General features: G+C 41.2%; 1 protein-coding gene across 1 annotated transcript in view; it reads right to left on the minus strand.

The window, feature by feature from the left end:
- The window catches only part of TLL2 (tolloid like 2), a 148,949-nt gene that overhangs the window by 50,163 nt on the left and 77,486 nt on the right, over nt 1-21,300 (minus strand). Inside the window, exons 4-7 of the mRNA XM_055560672.1 lie at nt 9,219-9,374; nt 7,438-7,555; nt 1,691-1,869; nt 667-772 (exon numbers count right to left, since the gene is read on the minus strand). Coding sequence (XP_055416647.1) covers nt 667-772; nt 1,691-1,869; nt 7,438-7,555; nt 9,219-9,374 — 559 coding nt within the window. The remainder of the gene's footprint in view (nt 1-666; nt 773-1,690; nt 1,870-7,437; nt 7,556-9,218; nt 9,375-21,300) is intronic.

Raw genomic sequence — 21,300 nt, forward strand, 5'->3', positions numbered from 1 at the left:
TACATGATAAGGGTAAAGTAATATGGTAATACAGAAGCAAGGGTAATATGCAAAATACTTAACACTGGGTCCAGCACAGCATGAGCTCATCAAAACCGATCTTGCTGAGGCCAGCCATAAATAACTGGCCTGCCCAGGCTTGAGGACACCAGCTACCATCACGTGTGGCCAGCAGGCAGGAGACCTGGATTTTTGTTCTCATTCCAACCTCCGCTACCTATGAGCCCCCCAACTGGCTAGAGCCCCACTTTCTTCTAAAATGAACCCCTGATTTACCACCCTCCCAACTCTGACACGGTCTAGCTTCCAATAAACCACACCTCTTCTAGGAGACCTGGTTGGATGTACTTTAGAAGAGGAAATTTTATACAGAGCCTCTAAGTTATGATTCCAGCCAACCCCTCAATAATTTCCTTTTTCCAGTTTGCTGCTTGTGACATGAGGGCATGATGAAACACCAGCTTCACTATGGGATTCAATCTTATTAGCAGGAACCTGATTAGATTATATTTCACTGCAGCCCAGAGGCCACCGTATTTCAAGGACAGACATGCCAACTGTGCTAGGAACATGCAGAGACCTGCTCTCCGCAGACCTCCTAGAATCCGACCCCCGCCTGCAGCAGGCACAGTACAACACAGATGAGGCGTAACCATAGATTCCGACCTTGAGAAGGTGTTCCGGGCATAGTGCATGATGCTGTCGAAGTCGTACATCTCTCCCAGAGAGCTCACTTCCCCAGCTTCCATTTTTAAGAAATTATACTCCTGACCTGTGACACAACACTCTGTTAACGTCTTTGAAAACCAAGGCAGGCACCTGAAAGGAGGCAGAGGAGGGGAGAAGGAGGGCCCATAGCAACTTCCGAGAGCTCTGTTAGTCAGTCAAATGACAGGCTTGGTGGTGGTTCTTCTTGCTGTTTTTGACAGATTAGAAATTTGAAACTTAGAACAGCTCTATGTAGTCCCAACTCCACCACCCAACACCCCTCCCAAAATGCCTCTCAAAACTCTTAAAGTAAGTTAATAGGTTAGTTATGAAAAAAAAATTGCCTTTAAATCTCTAGTCTTGTTATTGAAGGAACAAAGAAAAGAAATCCAATATTTAGGTTCAATCTCAAATTCACTATTCAGACTCTTGAAAGCATTTTTAAGGCAAATATATTATTCAGTCAGTGACTTTCATGTTCAGTATGAATTTCTGTATAAAACTGCTTAACACGGGGAGGTATTTTTAAGAAATCTAGACACTTTATCTGCCTTGGGATAGGCAGAAATACTGTTTTTCATGTACTTGTGTCCTAATTATATTTCAGTTTCAAAAATATGTGTTGCCTACATCAGCAAAAATGAGTCTTCGAAAAGCAACTGGGAGATTCTTTTTTTGGACGAGTAGCTTTGAGGCTGCAACAGTGTTCTGGTCAATTCTGTTCCTGTTAGGAAATGGAGTTGGATTTCACTGTCCTTTACAACATGGAATCATTTTGCTTCTGCTCTAAGCTGAAAGCTCTAGCAGATGCCCTCCCAGGAAGGACCACACATGGATGAAGGACAAAGTGCTGGTGACAAAGGCCTCCATGCTTACAAATGAGTGTCGGTCTGCCCCCAGCAACCCCTCTCTTTCCTCCCTCCTGACCCCATGATGCTACCTGCCTGACCGCTGGCTTCTAGGCTCCATACAGACTCCTTACCTGGCTGGATGTTTTCTCTGATGATGGTTACATGCTGGTCTCTGTCTGGCCGGGTGTGTTCATGCCAGAACCCAACCACATGGCCCAGCTCGTGGGCCACAATGCCAAACTTGTCACAGTTTTTTCCAATGGATATGGCCTGTGGGCCTCCACCTCGACGCCCAACATAGGAACAACAGCTGGACAATTGCAGAAATACCCAGGTCAGCAGATCAGGGAATGAAGCTTGAAAACTATCTCATTGTCCAACTTCCCTCCCAAGGCAGGAATTCCCTCCAAAAATGGCTCTTGACCTTTGGTGGCCTGGAGAATCCTTAGAAAGATACAGCCTCTCCTCCAGGAAAAAAGTACATACCTTCCCCCACCCTTTTACCCCTGAGTCTCTGATGACAAGGAGTGTCAGTAGTTGTGACAAGACGAAGGAAGGAGCCCCTGAGTTTCTGTAAAGCATGAGTCTTTTTGCTATTCTTAGAGGAGCCTTAGAGATGACTTCCCTTCTGGGCACAATTATTTTTTAAAATATATATTCATTGTTCCTAATATAGAAAGCTGTAAAAAGTAAATTAAAATGGCCCATAATCCCACCACTCAGATAACTTCTATAAAATGTTTTAAAAATACATGCCCATGTCACAAAAGATTTAAGTACAGTATTAAGGTTCCAAAGATAACTATTGTTGACAGCTTCTTGAATTCTAGTCCAAAAAATGTAATACATCCATATATACACATATAATATTTTAATTACAAAATACATCATGTACATTGTCCTTCATCTTGCCTTTTTTCCTCCTTAATTCATAGATATTTTCATAACAGTAAATGTTAACCTAATTTTTTTCAAAGCAACATAGTATTAAAATGTATTTAATCAGTCTCTTATTAACACACATTTAGACTGACTTCAGCTTTTTCTATTGAACCGAAGCCTCAGGGAAGAGGGAGACAAAACAAACAAAATACAAAACAAAGAAACCATTGAGGTCTTACTTGCTTTTGGTAGGGTAAATTCCAAGCAATGGAATCGATGGATAAAAGGATATGTGCATTTGATATTTTGATAGATACTATCAAATTGCAATCCCCAAATGTTGTGTCTTTTTATATGTCCATTAATAGTATGTTAAATAGCCCTATTTCCCCACAACCGGGCCAGCCCTGGTTTTGCCAAACTACTTTTGCCAATTTGATAGATGAAAAGTGGTATTTCACTGAAGTTGGATAGTTTTCCATGTTTTATGTGATATTTATGTTTTTTCTTGTGAACTATGAGATCCCATCTTCCCCCAGTTGGGGAGCGGGGAGGGTTGTCCATCTTTTTATTACTGATTTGGTAAGAACCAGTCCATTCTGAAGGAGATCAGCCCTGGGATTTCTTTGGAAGGAATGATGCTAAAGCTGAAACTCCAGTACTTTGGCCACCTCATGTGAAGAGTTGACTGATGCTGGGAGGGATTGGGGGCAGGAGGAGAAGGGGACGACAGAGGATGAGATGGCTGGATGGCATCACTGACTCAATGGACGTGAGTCTGAGTGAACTCTGGGAGTTGGTGATGGACAGGGAGGCCTGGCGTGCTGTGATTCATGGGGTCGCAAAGAGTCGGACATGACTGAGTGACTGAACTGAACTGAACTGAACTGAAGAACCTTTTGAAAATTAGGGGATTAAATCTTTGACTATTAAATCCATTACAAATGTTTTTCTCCCTTTGTTATTTCCGTTTTAGCCGTATAAAGGTTTAAAATTTTAATGCAATGTCTTTACTTTCTTATGTGCTATTTAGAAAGGCCATCTACACTGCAAGATTATAATTAATATGCAATCTTGCTTCCTTCTAGTACATTTCACATTTCTTTTTCTTTTTTTCTTTTAAAAAATCCTTACATCTTTGGACTTCCCTGGTGGCTCAGTAGTAAAGAATCAGGAGCCATGGATTCAGTCCCTGGTCTGGGAAGATCCCACATGCCGTGGAGCAACTAAGCCCGTGCACCACAACTATGGAGCTCGTGCTTTAGAGACTGCGAGCTGTGACTATGGAGCCTACATGCCTAGAGCCGGTGCTCGGCAACCAGAGGAGCCACTGCCACGAGAAGCCTGTGCACCGCAGCTATAGAGTAGCCCCTGCTTGCTGCAACCCAAGAAAAGGCTGCACAGCAATGGAGACCCAGCAAAGCCAAAAACAAATACATAAATAAAATGTTCAAAATGCCTACATCTTTGATCTGGCCAAAATCATTTTTGGTATGTGAAGTGTGGTAGTATCCCAGCTATATTTTCTTTAAAATGAGCTACTGAATTATTCCAATATTCACATATCCCTGACTAATCCATCTTTCTCTCATTTAAAATGCTACCTAAATTAGTGTATAAACATATTCATTTTAAGCTCTTTCGTTCCATATATCTATTTTTTTCTTGAGTTCCAAATGGTTTTAATTATTATCTTCATTTGCATTTTAAAAATAATTGTATTTATCTATTTTTGGCTCTGCTGGGTCTACGTTGCTGCACGGGCTTCTTTCTAATTGTGGTATGTGGGCTTCTCATTGTGGTAGCTTCTCTTGTGGTTCCTAGGCTCTAGAGCACAGCTCAATAGTTGTACACTGGCTTAGCTGCTCTGTGGCATGTGGGGTCTTGTCAGGGATTGAACCCATGTCTCCTGCATTGGCAGACAGATTCTTTACCACTGAGCCACCAGGGAAGCCCTTCATTTGCATTTTGATATCACATATGTTGGGACAGAATATCAGACCTCTTCTCCTCCCCTACCTCTGTCCCTATCACTGCTGTTTGTTCTGTTATTTCTACATGAAAAACTCTAATATCATTTGTTCAAGCTCTTAAAATATATGTACATACACACCCACAAATACATATATGAAGATGCTGTTTAAATCAGAATGGCATGAATTTATAGGTTATTTTAGGAAGTCCTGACATCTTTACTATGTTGGGCATTTCCATTCGAGGAAACAGCATGTATTTCCATTTTTACTTCTTTTTTAAAAGTTTCCTTAGAATTTTGTTGTTTTCTTCCTATATGGCTGGCATATTTTTGCATTTTTGTTATGGTTTATTCTTAGATATATTATCTACTATGTTTCTACTAAAGTTGTGATTTCCCCCATTATGAAAGTATTACTTTATCAAATTATTTCATTAAGGCAAAAGTTATTTCCTGTTGATTAATTTTGAAGTCAGTTACCTTAATAGAGTCTCCTTTTGTTTCTGACAGTTTTCCTATTGATTTTCTGGGTTTTTTCACCACGTGTCACATTAACTTTAAACAATACTTGTTCTTGCCAATATTCATTGTGTTTGTCTTTCTCGTGTCAAATTACATTAGCTAGTATTTCCAGAAAAAAAAAAATGAAATAACTATGGTGATCATAAATATCTTTTGTTCCTGATTCTAATAGAAATGCTTCTAGAATTATTATTGATAAACATGATGTGGGCTTTGAGGATATATATATATATATATATTTGATTTGTGTGTGTTATGTTAATGTGTATATGTGTGTGTGTTAAGTCAAGGATCTATCATGAAGGTATTGAAATGTGCAGATGCCTTTTTAGCATCTATTGAGACATGAATATGGCTTCTCTCCTTTGAGCTATCAATATGTTGAATCATGCAGATAGATTTCTTAATGTTGAACTACTCCTGTATTCCTTAGATAAACCTTTTTGGCAGGCCACTCTTCTATTCTTTTACTGCTGTGTTCTATGTGCCAACATTTAAGTTAGGATTTTGCATGGCTATTCATAAGTGAGATGAGTTTATAATTTTCTCTTTTTTAGTGCCATCTTTTTTTCATTTTGAGGTAGCAACACCGTGATAGTTTATTAAAAGTAAATTGGAAGAATGTGTTTTTCTATGCTCTAAAATACTTAAATAGTACCAGAATAATCTGTTTCTTGAAGTTTGGAAAGAATTCATCTGTGAAACTCTAGGTTGGTGGTATGGAGGAGAAAGTTTTTCCATCAATTTTCCAGTTTCTTTCAAAGTTGCTGGTCTGTGCCAGTCCTTTACATCTACCTTGAAGTCAATCACATCATCCAGGTTTCAACACTTGTTTCCCTAAGAGTTTACATGGTTCTTTTTTATGATTCTGCTGACTCTGTGGTCACGTCTCCCTTTTGATGCCTGATTTTGTGTGTTTCTGCAATGTCACCTCTTTGTCTTAGACTAACAAGTAATTAGTTTATCTATAGTTTATTGTTTGTTTATTCAAAGAAGTCACTCTCCACTTTATCAGTTCTATAATGTGTTACCTTGTCCATTTTCTTGCTCTCATGAGGTTTATTTTGTTGTGGTAGAGGGTTTTATGTATTCATTTGTTTTGCTAACTTCTTCAAATTGAATATTTCACTGTCATTCTTAATTCTCAGATTTGTGGATATCTGAGGCTATGGGTTTTTTTCTGGACATAGCTTTACCCAGATCTCTTCAATTTTGAACTGTGGGGCTTTTGCTATCTAGATGTCTTGTCATTTTAATCCTGATTTCTTTAAAATCTAAGAGTTGTAAAAAAAGAGGGGGGGAGGGGAGGTCTTAACAGGTAATGCAGGAGTATTTATTCTATTTTTGTTGTTGTTATTATGTCCAGTTTCATTGCTTTACAATCAGAGAATATTTTATTTTGGACTTTTAGAATACATTGAGGTGTTCTTAATACTTAATAAATGAACCATGTCTATAAATGTTTAAGAGGCATTTTTAAAATGTGTTACAGGTTATAGAATTTGGTGGACCCACAGGTTCAACTCTATTAATTACATTTTTTCCAGTCCTCTACAAATCTCTACTTATTTTTTGGTTAACTTGACATTGATCTACTTGGGTTGACAGCAATGAAATAAAATCTTCTGCAGTTGGTATTTCTGTTGATTTCCCCTTGAAACCCTCGGGGCTTGTTTTACGACTCTTAATGCTATGCTATTTTGTACATAAAGATTTATGACTGTTATATTCTCACCGTAGCTTGTACTCTTTCTCATTATAAAGTGTCTCACTTTTTTTTTTTTTTTGGCACTTTCTGACTTTAAAAATGAATTGAAGAAACAACAAAAAAGTGTTGTCTACAACTAGAATTGTGATCTCAGCTTTATTTTTGTTAGTATTTGCCTGTATGCCTTCTTACCTTTTACTTTTAAACATTTCTGGATCATTTTCTTCAGTAGTCCTCTCACATATATAGCATGTAGTTGGGTTTAAGATTTTGAACTAATATGAGAACGTTTTCCTTTCAGGAAAATACACCACAGTTATATTTATTGGCATAACAGATAAGTTTAGTTATAATCCAATCATCTTATTATTTATTATGTTTTCTGGAGGAAGTCTGTAAGCCCATGGAGCTCACAAAATTACATGAAGAATTTTGCATAAATGTACATCCATCCAGAGGGAGCCCATAGCTCCATCAGATTCTCAGTGGGATCACCGGCCCCAAGTTGGTTCAGAATCACTTCTCTGTATGAAACATTCCCAGTTCCTTCAGCTTGCTCCCATGACAGGAAATACAGACACCTTGTCATTCTGGAGTCTTCCTCTTGACCTACCTACTTTGTCCCTGGACTGTGAGTTCGTTGAGGGCAAGAAGAGTTTCTGACAAATTCTGGACTCCTATATATTACAGCATATTAGAACACATATTGTTTTAGAGAAAAAATTCAAGGCTCCTGGGCCATCTGACTTGTCTGCCTCAATCTCCATTGAGGTGAACTCACTTTGACTTACCCACACGTTCTGTAACTGAACACAATGAAGCTCTCTTCATCTGTCCTCTCGATAAAGGTCACGCAGGTGTGCTTCTCCCAGTGTCTCATGGCCTGCTTAAAAATGGCCCTCTGGCTTCCTGAAACAACAGGACAGGTGCTCATCAACTCACTGAAGGGTCCATAGCTTCCTTAGATGTTCTAGAGCATGCTGGTTCATTAACAAAGCTTGTTCCAATGATAAAAAAAAAAAAAAAAAAAAAAAAAAAAGCTTATTTCAGTGACCCGGAATTAAAATGAACTAGGACTAAAGATTTCCCTGGCTAAGAATACAATATAACTTTCCCAAATAACCAAAACTTAGAGAATAGGAGTTTTTGAATTGGAAGAGAGGGTAAAAATAGATTTTCAAATGTCCCCAGCCTCCCAACTTTTCCTTTGCATTGAAAGTACTTTCCTAAACTTTAAAAAAATGTTACTTAGGTTATTCAATTTGGAAATTTCTGGCCTTTCAAGTAAATCACCAGCACTGCATTCCACCCTTTCGTTTTACTTTCTACCTATAGGAGAGTATATTCCCACATGCTCTAAAAATTCTATTTGTAGGTACACTCATGATGTTTTTGCATCAGGATTCAGTGTTTGCTGGGGGATCCTTGAGTCTAATGTTCTACAAGGCCTTTGAGAACAGATGAATTTCATACTTCCTCCGAACTTGTCTTCATATTTCCTCGATTAGGCATTGAAAATAAAGCAACAAGTAAATTGGGAGCAAGAATAAAGTAGTTGCAAACTCTAGGCTGATAGTTTCATCCAGTCAATAAGTATTCTTTTCAAAATCTATCAGTCTGAAATAAATAAGACAACTGTATTTTGATTTTGGTAGAAGGAATGAGAAAGATCTAGAAAAAAAGAGTCGTTTGGGAAGTACACAGGAAGGTTGCGGATGGGATCCGAATTCTGGAATGACTTTGTTGCAGAAAACCAACAAACCACTGGAAGGATCCCATGATGATCTAGAAGATGTGGGTGTAGTGTCATTTCATTGCCCCCCTAAAACATATATACAGAATAAAGAGTAACTTAGCTGTCCATTTTGGGGGAGCCATCTTGACACTTTAAATTAAAATTGTTTATAGAACAGTGATTCACCAAAACAGCAATCCTACTAATTACAGAATAAAAAATCTCTTTGTAAAGAAAGTTTTCTCTATAAAATTAGTTAATTTTTGATGAAAGTTATATAAATCTTTGGCAAAATAAGCACACTAGATCTGAAAGAACATGGTTAAGATGCCAAGAAACAGGGACTTCCCTGACAGTCCAATGGTTAAGACTCTGAGCATTCACGGCATTGGATATGGATTTGATCCCTGGTCAGGGAACTAAGACCCCATGAGCCGCATGGCAAGGTCAAAAAAAAGAAAACAAAAAAGATACCAAGGAACAAAAGTTAGTAGCTGATGACAATTCCTACATTTTAGTTCTTTAAGAACACACATCTCTTTCTCTCTCTTATTAGAACTGGGGACTCCTTGAGGGGCAGAGTGGCATCTTACTGGAGGCTCTGGGATAATGCCTCAGGGACCAGATGACCGCCTCTGAGGACATAGCCCCAAATGAGACTGCAGTTTCCCCAGGCTGAGTGCATGAGACCCGCTGGTCATGAGGAAGCCTGAAGCACGGTGACTGCTATGACCCCAGCATCTGTTCCATCCCATCTGAGTCCTTGCAGGGAAGACTTTGCCCACCAGGGAAGACAAAGCCCCCAGCCCCAAGCAAGCCTCATCTGCAGCTACTGACCAGTGAAGTTCCCACCAATGACGTACGGGATGACCCCTCCTGGCCATATCCTCTCTGTCCTTGAGGTTGTGGCTCTTCGGACCCGGGGAGAGAAGGTCTCAGCTCCAGCATGCAAGGTCCCAGGGCTCTGTGGAAGCAGGGCGTTCTCCTTTCCATCTGCAAGAGAGTTGGGCTGCCATTTACTTTGCTTTTAATTCCTCCTGGGCATATAGTGAAGATTATATCACCCATGAATCCACAAAAGGAGAAATTCAGAACATGTATTCTAAAGGGGATATTGGATCTGTTCAGGGTTTTAAACCTGAGTGGAGCAAGACAAAGCGTAGGGCTTCCTGGGGCTCATTGGTAAAGAATTCACCTGCCAGTGCAGGAGACACGGACTGGTTCGATCCCTGATCCAGGAAGATGCCATGTGCCTTGGAGCAGGTAAACCCATGTGCCTGTTGAACCTGTGCTCTAGAGCTAGGGAGCTGCAAACTACTGAGCCCATGTGCTGCAACCACTGAAGCCCACATGCCCTAGAGCGCATGCTCCACAACAAGAGAGAAGCCACTGCAATGAGAAGCCCGTGCACTGCAATGAAGAGTAGACCCCACTTGCGTCAACTAGAGAAAAGCCCAAGAAAAGCCCACACAGCAGTGAAGACCTAGCACAGCCAAAAAGAAAAAAAAAAATTATTATTATTTTTTTAAGAGTAAGTGTAGTAAGTATCCCAAGCCTAGGCTGGAAGTGGGTCTGGCTTGTAGGAGGTCTTGAAAGAAGCCCCATGGGACTCAAGGGCAGTCTGTGAGCCACAGAATTAAGTGTCTAGGACAACTCACAGCCCTTTAAAGTGGAGCCAAGTTGGGGATGTACTCTCTTCTCAAAGCCACAGACATTGGGGAGAACAAGCTGCATCGGTCCCCTCTCTTGACCAAATATTGTCAATGCTGCAAATATTGGAAATAATTTGGCCAGTGTGACAAAGTGAACCAGTCTGTGATGCTGGGAAAATAAATTATTTGCAAGATAAACCCCTGTAAAATGCAGAGCCCCGTAGAATCCCCCAGCTCTTCTGGATCTGTCTGTACATCTGGACCTTTGAGGGAAGACTATGGGAAAGAAACGGGGACTCTATTTAAGGCTCTGAGTTCAAGTTATGATCCCTAGGAACAGTAGAGATAGATGGGTGGGTAGACTCGCTTAACCTTGAGACAACTGAATAATTGAATCCACATTCGTTTCATTCATCATTCAGACAGTTTAAGGTTTTGTTTTCAATCTACTTGCTTATACTCACTAAGCTCACTTTGGGGCATTTTCTCTTTCGTTGTTATATTTTTTCCCATAAAAATTAGATTTGGTTTTGTTTATTCTTTTCATTTTCATTATTTCATTAATTTTATTTACATCCTTCTATTTTCACTTATTTTATTCTGATGTTTCCTTTCTAGCTTCTTTTCTCTCTTTAAAAAAAAAAATTGAGATACAGTTCACACATCATAATAGCCACCACTTTAAAGTGTACAGTTTACTGGTTTTGTATATTCACAAACTTGTGCAACCACCACCTCTATAGAATTCCACATTTTCATCACCTCCAAAAGAAACCCTGTATCCATTATCAGTCAATCCCTCCAGCCCTTGGCAACCAGTAATCTACTTTCTGTTTCTATGGATTTGCCTACTCTAGACATTTCATATAAATAGAATCATGCAATATGTGGCTTTTTGTGTCTAGCCTTTTTCACTTAGCATGTTTTCAAGGCTCATTTGTGTTGTAGCATGTGTTAGCACTTCACTACATTTTATGGCTAAATAATAATCCGCTGTGTAGGTACACAACATTTTGTTTACCTGTCCTTTAGTTGGTGGATATCTGGGTTGTTTCCACTTTTTTGGCTATTATGAATAATGCTGGTCTGAACATTAATGTACACATTTTGGTGTGGACATATATTTTTCAGTTCTTTTGGGTATATGCCAAAGAGTGGAAGCATCCCAATGCGCATAATAACTCTATGTTTAACCTTTTAGAGAACCACCAGACTGTTTTCCAAAGGAACTGCACTATATTTCCACCAGCAAAGTATCAGGGTCCCAGTATCTCCATATCCTTGTCAACATCAATCTTTTTTTATTATAGCTATCCTAAGGCTGTGCAGTGGCATCTCACTGTGGTTCTGATTTACATTTCCCTAATGACTAGACAGCATATTGAAAAGCAGAGACATTACTTTGCCAACAAAGGTCCGTCTAGTCAAGGCTATGGTTTTTCCAGTGGTCGTGTATGGATGTGAGAGTTGGACTGTGAAGAAGGCTGAGCACTGAAGAATTGATGCTGTTGAACTGTGGTGTTGGAGAAGACTCTTGAGAGTCCCTTGGACTGCAAGGAGATCCAACCAGTTCATTCTGAAGGAGAGTAGCCCTGGGATTTCTTTGCAGGGAATGATGCTAAAGCTGAAACTCCAGTACTTTGGCCACCTCATGCGAAGAGTTGACTCATTGGAAAAGACTCTGATGCTGGGAGGGATTGGGGGCAGGAGGAGAAGGGGACGACAGAGGATGAGATGGCTGGATGGCATCACTGACTCGATGGACGTGAGTCTGGGTGAACTCCAGGAGTTGGTGATGGACAGGGAGGCCTGGCGTGCTGCGATTCATGGGGTCGCAAAGAGTCGGACAGGACTGAGTGACTGAACTGAACTGAACTGAACTGAATGACTAATGATGTTGAATATATCTTTGTGTGCTTGTTAGTTATTTGTATATCCTCTCTGGGGGTCTTCCCTGGTGGCTTAGTGGTAAAGAATCCGCTTTCTAATGCAGGAGACTCGTGTTCGATCCCTAGGTTGGGAAGATCCCCTGGAAAAGGAAACGGTAACCCACTTTAGTATTCTTGCCTGGGAAATCCCATGGACAGAGGAGCCTGGCAGGCTACAGTCCATGGGGTCAAAAAAGTCAAACATGACTTACCAACTAACAACAACATATCTTCTTTGGAGAAATGTCTATTCAAATCCTTTGTCCATTTCTCAACTGGGTTGTCTTTTTATTGTTGCATTATAGTTACTCTTTGTATATTCTGGAGACCATATCCTTATCAGATAAATTCGAATATTTTCCTATTTTGAGGTTGTCTTCTCATTTTTATGATAGTATCCTTTGAAGCACAGAAGTTTTTAACTTTGATGCAGTCCAATTTATTCATTTTTTTCTTCTGTTGCTTTTTGTGTCATACATAATAAATTACAAACATACCTTGTTTAATTGTGCTTCACTTTATTGAGTGTTTTTTACAAATGGAAGGTTTGTGGTAACCCTGAGTTGTCAGACAATGGTTAGCATTTTTTAGCAGTATTTTAAAATTATGTAAAATTTTTTTCAAATGTAATGCTTCTGCAAACTTAATGGACTACAGTATAGTATAGACATAACTTTTATACACAGAAGGAAACCAAAAAATGTGTGCAACTCACTTTATTGCAGTAGTCTGGAGCCACGAGACATCGAGGTCATGATATTCCAAGGTGCAGCATAATCCAACCTCATAAGAATTCACATCCATATTTTCTTTTAGATGTCTATAGTTTAATCTCTTGTATTTAGATCTCCAAACATTTTAAATCAATTTTTGTATATAGTGTGAGGTAGGGGTCTAATTTCATTCTTTTGTGTGCAATATCTGGTTGTACTAGCACCATTTGGTGAAAAGACTAGTTTTCCCTCCATGGGACTGTTTTGGCAACATATAAAAAATCAATTGGCCTTGCCTTTCCAGCTTCTTGAGTTAAATGTTTGGCACATTAATTTTCAATTGTTCTTATATTCTAATATTACCATTTTAACACTGAAATTTCACTGAGTTCCTTTTTATCTACATCCCGTCTTTTGACATGTACATTTCTTAAAAAAATTTTTTTTTCATTAAATTTGTTACACTATTGCTTGTTTTATGTTTTGGTTTTTTTGGCCAAGATGTATGTGGTATCTTAACCCCCTGACCAGGGATCAAATCTGCACCCCCTGCATTGGAGGGTGAAGTCTAAACCACTGGACCACCAGGGAAGTCTGACATGTACATTTCAATGTTAGACCTTGATACATTCTGTAAGTTCCATTTGGACTTCCTTCTTTGGTTCTTGAATTATTTAGAGGTGTGATTTTTAATATCTAAAATATTTGTCTCTGTGTGTGTAAGTGTGTTATCGATCTCCAACATCGCTTTGTGTTCCAAGGACTTATTCTCCAAGGCAGGGGTCAGTAAACTTTTTCGGTAAAAAGCCATATAGTAAATATTTTTACATTTTGAGGTTAATACATTCTCTGTTGCAACTACCTAACTCTGCTACTGTAGTGTGAAATCAGCCATAGACACTATGTAAATGAGTGGGTATGGCTGTGTTCCAATAACGCTGTATTTCCAAAAACAGATGGCAGGCTAGATTTGGCCTTCTGGCCATGGATGCTGGCCTGTGCTTCAACGTATCAATTCTTTGGTGTCTTGAGCCTTGCTTTATGGAAACAGTGACAGACTTTATTTTCTTGGGCTCCAAAATCACTGCAGATGGTGACTGCAGCCATGAAATTAAAAGATGCTTGCTTCTTGGAAGAAAAGCTATGATAAACCTAGACAGCATATTAAAAAGCAGAGACATTACTTTACCAACAAATGTCCATATAGTCAAAGCTATGGTTTTTCCAGTAGTCATGTATGAATGTGAGAGTTGAACCATAAAGAAGGCTGAATGCCAAATGCTTTTGAACTGTGGTGTTGGAGAAAACTCTTGAGGGTCCCTTGGACTGCGAGGAGATCAAAGCAGTCAATCCTAAAGGAAATCAATCCTAAATATCCATTTGAAGGACAGATGTTAAAGCTGAAGATCCAATACTTTGGCCACCTGATGCAAAGAACTGACTCATTGGAAAAGACTGATGCTGGGAAAGATTGAGGGCAGAAGGAGAAGGATGAGATAGTTGTATGGCATCACTGACTCAATGGACAAGAGTTTGAGCAAGCTCCGAGAGTTGGTAATGGACAGGGAAGCCTGGCGTGCTGCAGTCCATGGGGTTGCAAAGAGTCGGACACGACTGAATGACTGAACAACAACGTGATCGCTTTTTATAAATGTTTCATATATCCTTGAAATAAAGTGCATCAATTTCCAAAACTGATGGTTGAAGGGTGCTACATATGTTGTTCAAATATTTTCCTTACAAAAATTTTTGACCTCTTGGTATATCTGCTATCAAGAAAAGTGCTTTAAACAACCTTGAGAACTAAGATTGTGAATGTCATCTTTATTTTTAATTTTTGCTTTATATTTTTCAAGGCTATGTTGGCTAAGTAATACAAGGTAAGGATTGTTAAATGTTCCAGCTAAACTGTATCTTTTATCAATAAATACCCTCTTTATCTAATAAAGAGGGTAATGTAATAATGTTAATCCATAATAAAGATTATTTTGACTGATACTAATATTGCTGTTAGTTTTATTTTGATTAGAGTTTGCCTTGTATAGTTTTCCTTCATCACTTACTTTCAATCTTTTTGTGTAATTATGTTTTTTGCTTTAAATGAGTCATTTAACAGGTGTTTTCTGTGAGCAATACATTTCCCACCACAAACAATAAAACAAGCTTTGCAATGGTCATAATACTGAGGTTCAATATTCTTTTTGTTGTATATGAAATGTGTGCTAAGTCACTCCAGTCATGTCCAATTCTTTGTTACCCTATGGACTGTAGCCCACCAGGCTCCTCTGTCCATGGGATTCTCCAGGCAAGAATACTGGAATGGGTTGCCGTGCCTGCCTCCAGGGAATCTTCCTGACCCAGGGATTGAACCCACATCTCTTACGTCTCCTGCATTGCCAGGAGGTTCTTTACCAGGAAGTATATGAAATAGTTTTTGTAAATTGAAATTTTTTGGAAATAGTTATAGATCCACATGCAGTTGCAAGAAATAATACAGACAGATTGTGTACCCTTGACGGTTTCCCCCAACATTTTATAAAACTATAGTACAACATCACAACTGGGATATGAACATCTACTCAGGGGATCTCATTCAGACTTCCCCAGCATTATATATACTCATGTGTGTGTGTGTACAGTTCTACACAATTTATTATGTGTACAGGTCTGTGTATCCACCATCACATTCATGATACTAAATAGTGCCATCACCATAAGGATCCCTCATGTTGCCATTTTACAATCACACCCAACTTCCTTCCCCCTCCCTCCCAACCCACTCCTAAACTCTCAACCACTAATCTGTTCTCCATTTCAAAAATGTTTTCATTTGAAGAATATTATTTAAATGGAATCCTACAGTGTATAACCTTTGGGAATTGGCTTTTCTCACTCAGCGCCATTCCCTGGAGATTCATTCAAGCTGTTGCATGTATCAATAGTTCCTTTTTATTGCTGAGTATGGCACCCCACTCCAGTACTCTTGCCTGGAAAATCCCATGGACAGAGGAGCCCGGTAGGCTGCAGTCCATGGGGTCGCTCAGACTCAGACCCCCCTGAGCGACTTCACTTTCACTTTTCACCTTCATGCATTGGAGAAGGAAATGGCAACTCACTCCAGTGTTCTTGCCTGGAGAATCCCAGGGACGGGGGAGCCTGGTGGGCTGCCATCTATGGGGTCGCACAGAGTTGGACACGACTGAAGCGACTTAGCAGCAGCAGCAGTAGTACTTCATGGTATGTAAGCACCACGGTTTGTTTAATCATTCACTGATTGAAGGACACATGAGTTGTTTCCAGCTCTTACAAAGAAAGCTGTTATGAACATTAATGTGCAGGTATTTGCATGAAGATTTTTATTTCTCTGTAATAAATACTGAAGAGCGGAACTTCTGGGTCATACAGCAGTTGGGTTTATTGCTGCATTCACTATCCTGTTCCATTGCTTATCCCTTTGCTAATATAACACTGTCTTAGTACTGTAATTATATACCATCAGCCCTCCGTATCTAAGTGTAGTTAGCTTTAGGCATCCATCATTAAAAGCAAATAGCTATTCCTTCCTGATCATGACAATTTCCCTTTCTTTTCTCTGAGTGTAACTCTGTATTTTTAATTTGGGGGAAGGGGAAGATTTTATTTTTTTCCTAGTAGTTCTCCGTTTGTAAAAGAGGTCCATGCCAGTTCAGTCACTAGAATCAGAAAGTTGGCGTGTAACATATTTTTCAGCCTGAACATAATTGTTTTACTGCTAGAATTTCTAGATCGGGAGTCACACACTTGCAGCTCTTGGGATAAACCCAACCCACAGATGTGTTTTGTTTGGCCTGCATGCTTTTGGATCACACTTTGTTTTGTTTTTTCTTAAATCTCACTTGAGAAGCCAACTTTTAAAAATCAAGGACTTTCACATAGAAATCCCAATTTTCTAGTTTTTCTTCAAAAATGGAAAGATGTGGCAACAGTGGCCCATCTTCAAGCCACAGCAGTTAAGTAGCATCTGCTCCTCACAGTCAAGGCACATGTTTTCCTGGTTGCTAGAATCTATCTCCCACCTTCACACGGTTCCCTCCAGCCACTTCACCCATTGACATTACCTGCTTGGCCTCTACAGATATTTTAACTTGCTATCCCAGCCCAGGACTACAGATTGCATCCAGATTCCAAATGCATATGTGCTCAGTAGTGTCGGACTCTTTGCAACCCTGTGGACTACAGCCCACCAGGCTCCTCTGTCAATGGGATTTTCCCAGCAAGAATACTGGAGTGATGGCTCTTTCCTCCTCCAGGAGATCTTCCAGACCCAGGGATCAGACCCACGTCTCCTGCATTTCAGGCTGATTCTTTCCCGCTGAGCCATTGGGAAAGCTTCAAATGTGAGTTGCCCCAGTAGACTGGAAGTCCATGGGGGCAGGGACTGTGGCTGGCTCATTTACCACTCTATTCACACCCAGCACAGTGTCTGGCTGGTGGTAAGCATGGGGTGCTTTTAGGTTTTCAATTAATTAATTAAAGAATGGATGAGTTATTCTAAAAATAAACAACCAACAGGCCAAACAATTCTGCGGCGGAAACCTCTCCAAAATGTTGGCAGCCCTGAAGTCCTTAATGTTTAAATCCTGAGAATCATCCTGTCTTAAGTAATCACAGGCAGTGATGTAGCTAGTGGAAGTTTGTTATTCATTTCCCATATGGTTTTCAACAAGTCTTTTAATTTTCCTCTGCCGCCAACTCCCCCTTGGAGAATGGGCAAAAATACTTCTCTGTTTGAGGGACTAACACTAAGGAATCCGATGTTTCTCAGAGAAGCTGCGCTTATCCATACTTGTGACCTGGTGTTATAAGGGCCTGTGTGCAGCCGAGTCAGCATGGGAAAATCTTAAGTGCACCTGGAAAGAGGCTGGAGTGTAATTTCCAGAGATGGGTTATTGAATGACAGCTTCCCTCTCGGTCCAGTGAGAAATTTAATTTGCTGAGGACTCAACACAGGAAGCATTTGCCGATTAAAAATATGTCTAAACAGATGTTCTGCTTAGCCTGGAAGAAGGATCTTAATGCAACTGTCATTATTGGATTTTCTTGGATTACTACTATCTGGAATTGGAGTCCAAATAGAAGGATGTAATTATTTATTATGGTCCAAGAGTCCTGCATTTGAAGAGGAGCACAGGGGTGTCTGAAAGGATTTAACACGCTGGGGGTAGGGTGGGCTGGGGGATAAAGTCCATTTAAATTCCCTGGCTCTGGGAGTGTACCCTCTTCTCTCTGAAAAAGCAGAGCAGCTCCAGCTATTCAATGTTCCGTTTCCAGCTGAAGGCACAGCCACGTCATAAACAGAACCAGGCCTGACCCAGACTTCTCACCCGAGGAACTGCAGGTTTTCTATTAGTCAGCTGGTCCCTCCCACACTGGAAGTTAACACCCTGATGGTCCAGCCATCTGTATAACCCTCACCTCACCGGTGATGGGCAAACTCACACCTTGCCTGCGGTGATTCTGAAAGGCTGGGTGAGAGCAGAGACTGTGGCTTCTTCTGCACAATGGTTTGATCAAGAAGCTTTTTAAAAATTCTGGTGTCCGCACCCCTGCCTTGAGATTGGGAGACTGGGACTCAATTAACCTAGAGGACTGTCAAGATGTCTGTGCTTTTTCAAGCTCCCCAGGTGATTCGGACACAAAAGGAAGCTTGAGAATCAATGAGGTAGCCCAGAGATTAGTAGCAAGAGGCCTGGGGTCTGGGGCACTCAGGCTGAAGATAAATGCTGCCATTCACTACCTGTGTTGCTTTAGCCAAGCCACTGTCCCCTGAGCCCTCCTGCCTGCTGTGTGGTGGTGTCATGGGCGTGGAGCCAGGCGGTGAACAAAAAACGCCCGCCACAGTAAGAGCTCAGCACGAGCTGCAATCACCACCACCATGTCTGCATTCGGGGATAGGCTAAAAGGAATGTCCAAAGTCAGGTTCAGTTTACACCCAGATACGCTGACCCGAGAGACATTCAGGGGTCTGGATGCTCTGTGCCCAAGTTTGAGGGATCCCTATTCTCTGGGACAACCGAATCAGGTTGTTCAGACCAAAGCCCTTAAGGGACTGCTACAGAAAGGGAAAAGTCCCTTCTGTTTTATGAATATGGTTCTGGAAATCAGCCTCTATCAAAATAGTCACAGCTTCATCTGAGGAACAGTTACACACTTCATTTCATTAATCCCATTATCAGCCCCCAAATGCATGCTGAGCTCTCATCTCCAGAGAAGGAAGGCTCTCAGACCAAAGGGTCTGCCGGGGGGTGCCAAGTGAGTAGTTCCCCAAGCCCCCCAGCACTCCCCAAGGCTGGAAGCACAAATCCCCGCCGTCAAGGCTGAGGGGAGCCACATAATGCCAGGAAATAAACTTGCTGCTGCAGCCGGCCAACCAGAGGCTCCCTTCAGATCCTTTATCCTCCTTGGGCGGTCTCTTTTTCTGGGGGGTGGCAGAAGGGGGCGCCGGTTGTGATTAAAGAGGAACCTGAGATTGACACAACTTGTCTTATCTTTAATTCAAACAAAACAAGAGGTACCCAGTTTGGTTGCCTGACAGTGTCCTGGAGGGACAAATGGGAGGGCTGGAGGAACAAGCTAGAAGGGACCATCCTCAGCTCACCCTGGGGGTCTCCTTCCTCCTCCAGCTCACCCTGGATGCTTAAAGATTTACTCGTCTGCTGTTGTAATACTGGAGGGATTCAGACTGGAAGGATTGGCCTAACCTTGATGTTTTCCTCTTCAAACACACCAGGGTTATCTGAGGGGCTGCAGACTGTGGATGTAGCCAGCTGCAGGGGCATGGGGCATGGGTGGGGCAGCGCTGTCATCCTCCCTAAAACACCCAAGAAGATCGCTCATCACAATGTGAATACCGTGTACAACCCAGCCAGAGGCAGAATTTTAATGGGTTGCGGCAGCTTTATTCCTTCCTGTCCTCCTTAATTGTGTTTCTGTACAGCTGCTGAACAGCTGTGAAATCCCAGTCCAGAGGTGGACGACACACTTCCAGTGTTGGATCATATAATTCTTGGAAGTGAAGGTGGAGAGAAAGAAGTGGAAGGGCTACGCTCATTGAGTCCCTCTTATGTTCCAGACACATGGCTATGTGCTTTGCATAAATATTGTTTCTAATCCTTGCCAAACTTTAGATGAGGTTAACTGGATAACTTATCCAAGGTCATAGCTACAAAGTGGCTGAGCTGGGATGCAAACCCAAGTGTGCCTGACTGTTCAAGTTTATTTGGTTGGGTCATTTTATACCTAACAAACTAGCCAATACTAGAAATCCTGACAATAACTATTGCTGGTGAGCAGACAAGATACAGTGAGGGAAGACAGTAGATGGTCTCTAAATATGGCCATAGCTCTCATTTCTGTAAGCTCACACCACTTCTCACACTAAGGAGGAATCTATTTTCTTCTTGAGGCTAAGCTGGCCCTTTGGTTTTTTTTGACCAATACGATGTGGCAGAAGTAGCTTTCTGAGAGTTCTGAGTCCCAGCCTCAAGTGGACTGGTGGCTTCTGCTTCCTTTCTCTGGGAAGCCAGCTGCCACCTGTAAAAAAATCTTAGTTAGACAACTAGTTAACAACTTAGTTAGACCACCTAAGTTAGGGCTTCTCTGGTAGCTCAGCCGGTAAAGAATCTGCCTACAATGCAGAAGATCCCAGTTCGATTCCTGGGTTGGTAAGTTCCCCTGGAGAAGGGATAGATTACCCACTCCAGTATTCTTGGGCTTCCCTGGTGGCTCAGATGGTAAAGAATCTGCCTGCAATGCAGCAGGCCTGGGTTCGATCCCAGGGTGAGAAGATCTTCTGGAGGAGGGTATGGCAACCATTCCAGTATTCTTGCCTGGAGAAGCCCATAGACAGAGGAGCCTGGTGGGCTACAGTCCATGGGGTCCCAAAGAGTTGGACATGACTGAGAGACTAAGCACAGCACATACAACTCCGTGGCAAAGGTCCACTCAGAGAGAGGAGCCATGTTGGGGCACGCTGGGGTGCTAAATATGTGACTAAAGCTTTTTCTAGACCTCTCACCCCAACTCAGCTACTAGATGAATGTAGGCAAGTGAACGACTTTGGCTGAATGATGTTAGCCAAAGACTCACCCCATGAAGCCTAGTCAACACACAGAATCATGCAAGATAATGAATCACAGTTTGAAGTCACTACGTTTGGGGGTAGTTTTTAATGCAAAAATGAACCACTTAAATTAGGTATGGTGTCTACATCACTGAAAGTGAAAAGTGAAAGTGTTAGTTGCTCAGTCATGTCCAACTCTTTGTGACCCCAGGACTATAGCCTGCCAGGCTCCTCGTTCCACAGAATTCTCCAGGCAAGAATACTGGAGTGGGTAAGCTGTTCCCTTCTCCAGGGGATCTTCTCAAACCAGAGATCAAACCTAGGTCTCCTACATTACAGGCAGATTCTTAACCATCTGCGCTATCAGCAAAGAGTAATGGCAAGTCCCTCTGATTTCACCCTCATACCCTGTGCATCATTTTTACCATTAAGGGCTGGTCGTCTGTGGCCAAAATGAAGTGACACTGAGTTTATCAGGTGTCTAGGAGCCTGAAAATGCCTAAGTCAAAATACCTTCAAGAAAGC

This window comes from Bubalus kerabau, chromosome 22 (assembly GCF_029407905.1).
Source record: "Bubalus kerabau isolate K-KA32 ecotype Philippines breed swamp buffalo chromosome 22, PCC_UOA_SB_1v2, whole genome shotgun sequence".
Classification (NCBI taxonomy): domain Eukaryota; kingdom Metazoa; phylum Chordata; class Mammalia; order Artiodactyla; family Bovidae; genus Bubalus; species Bubalus kerabau.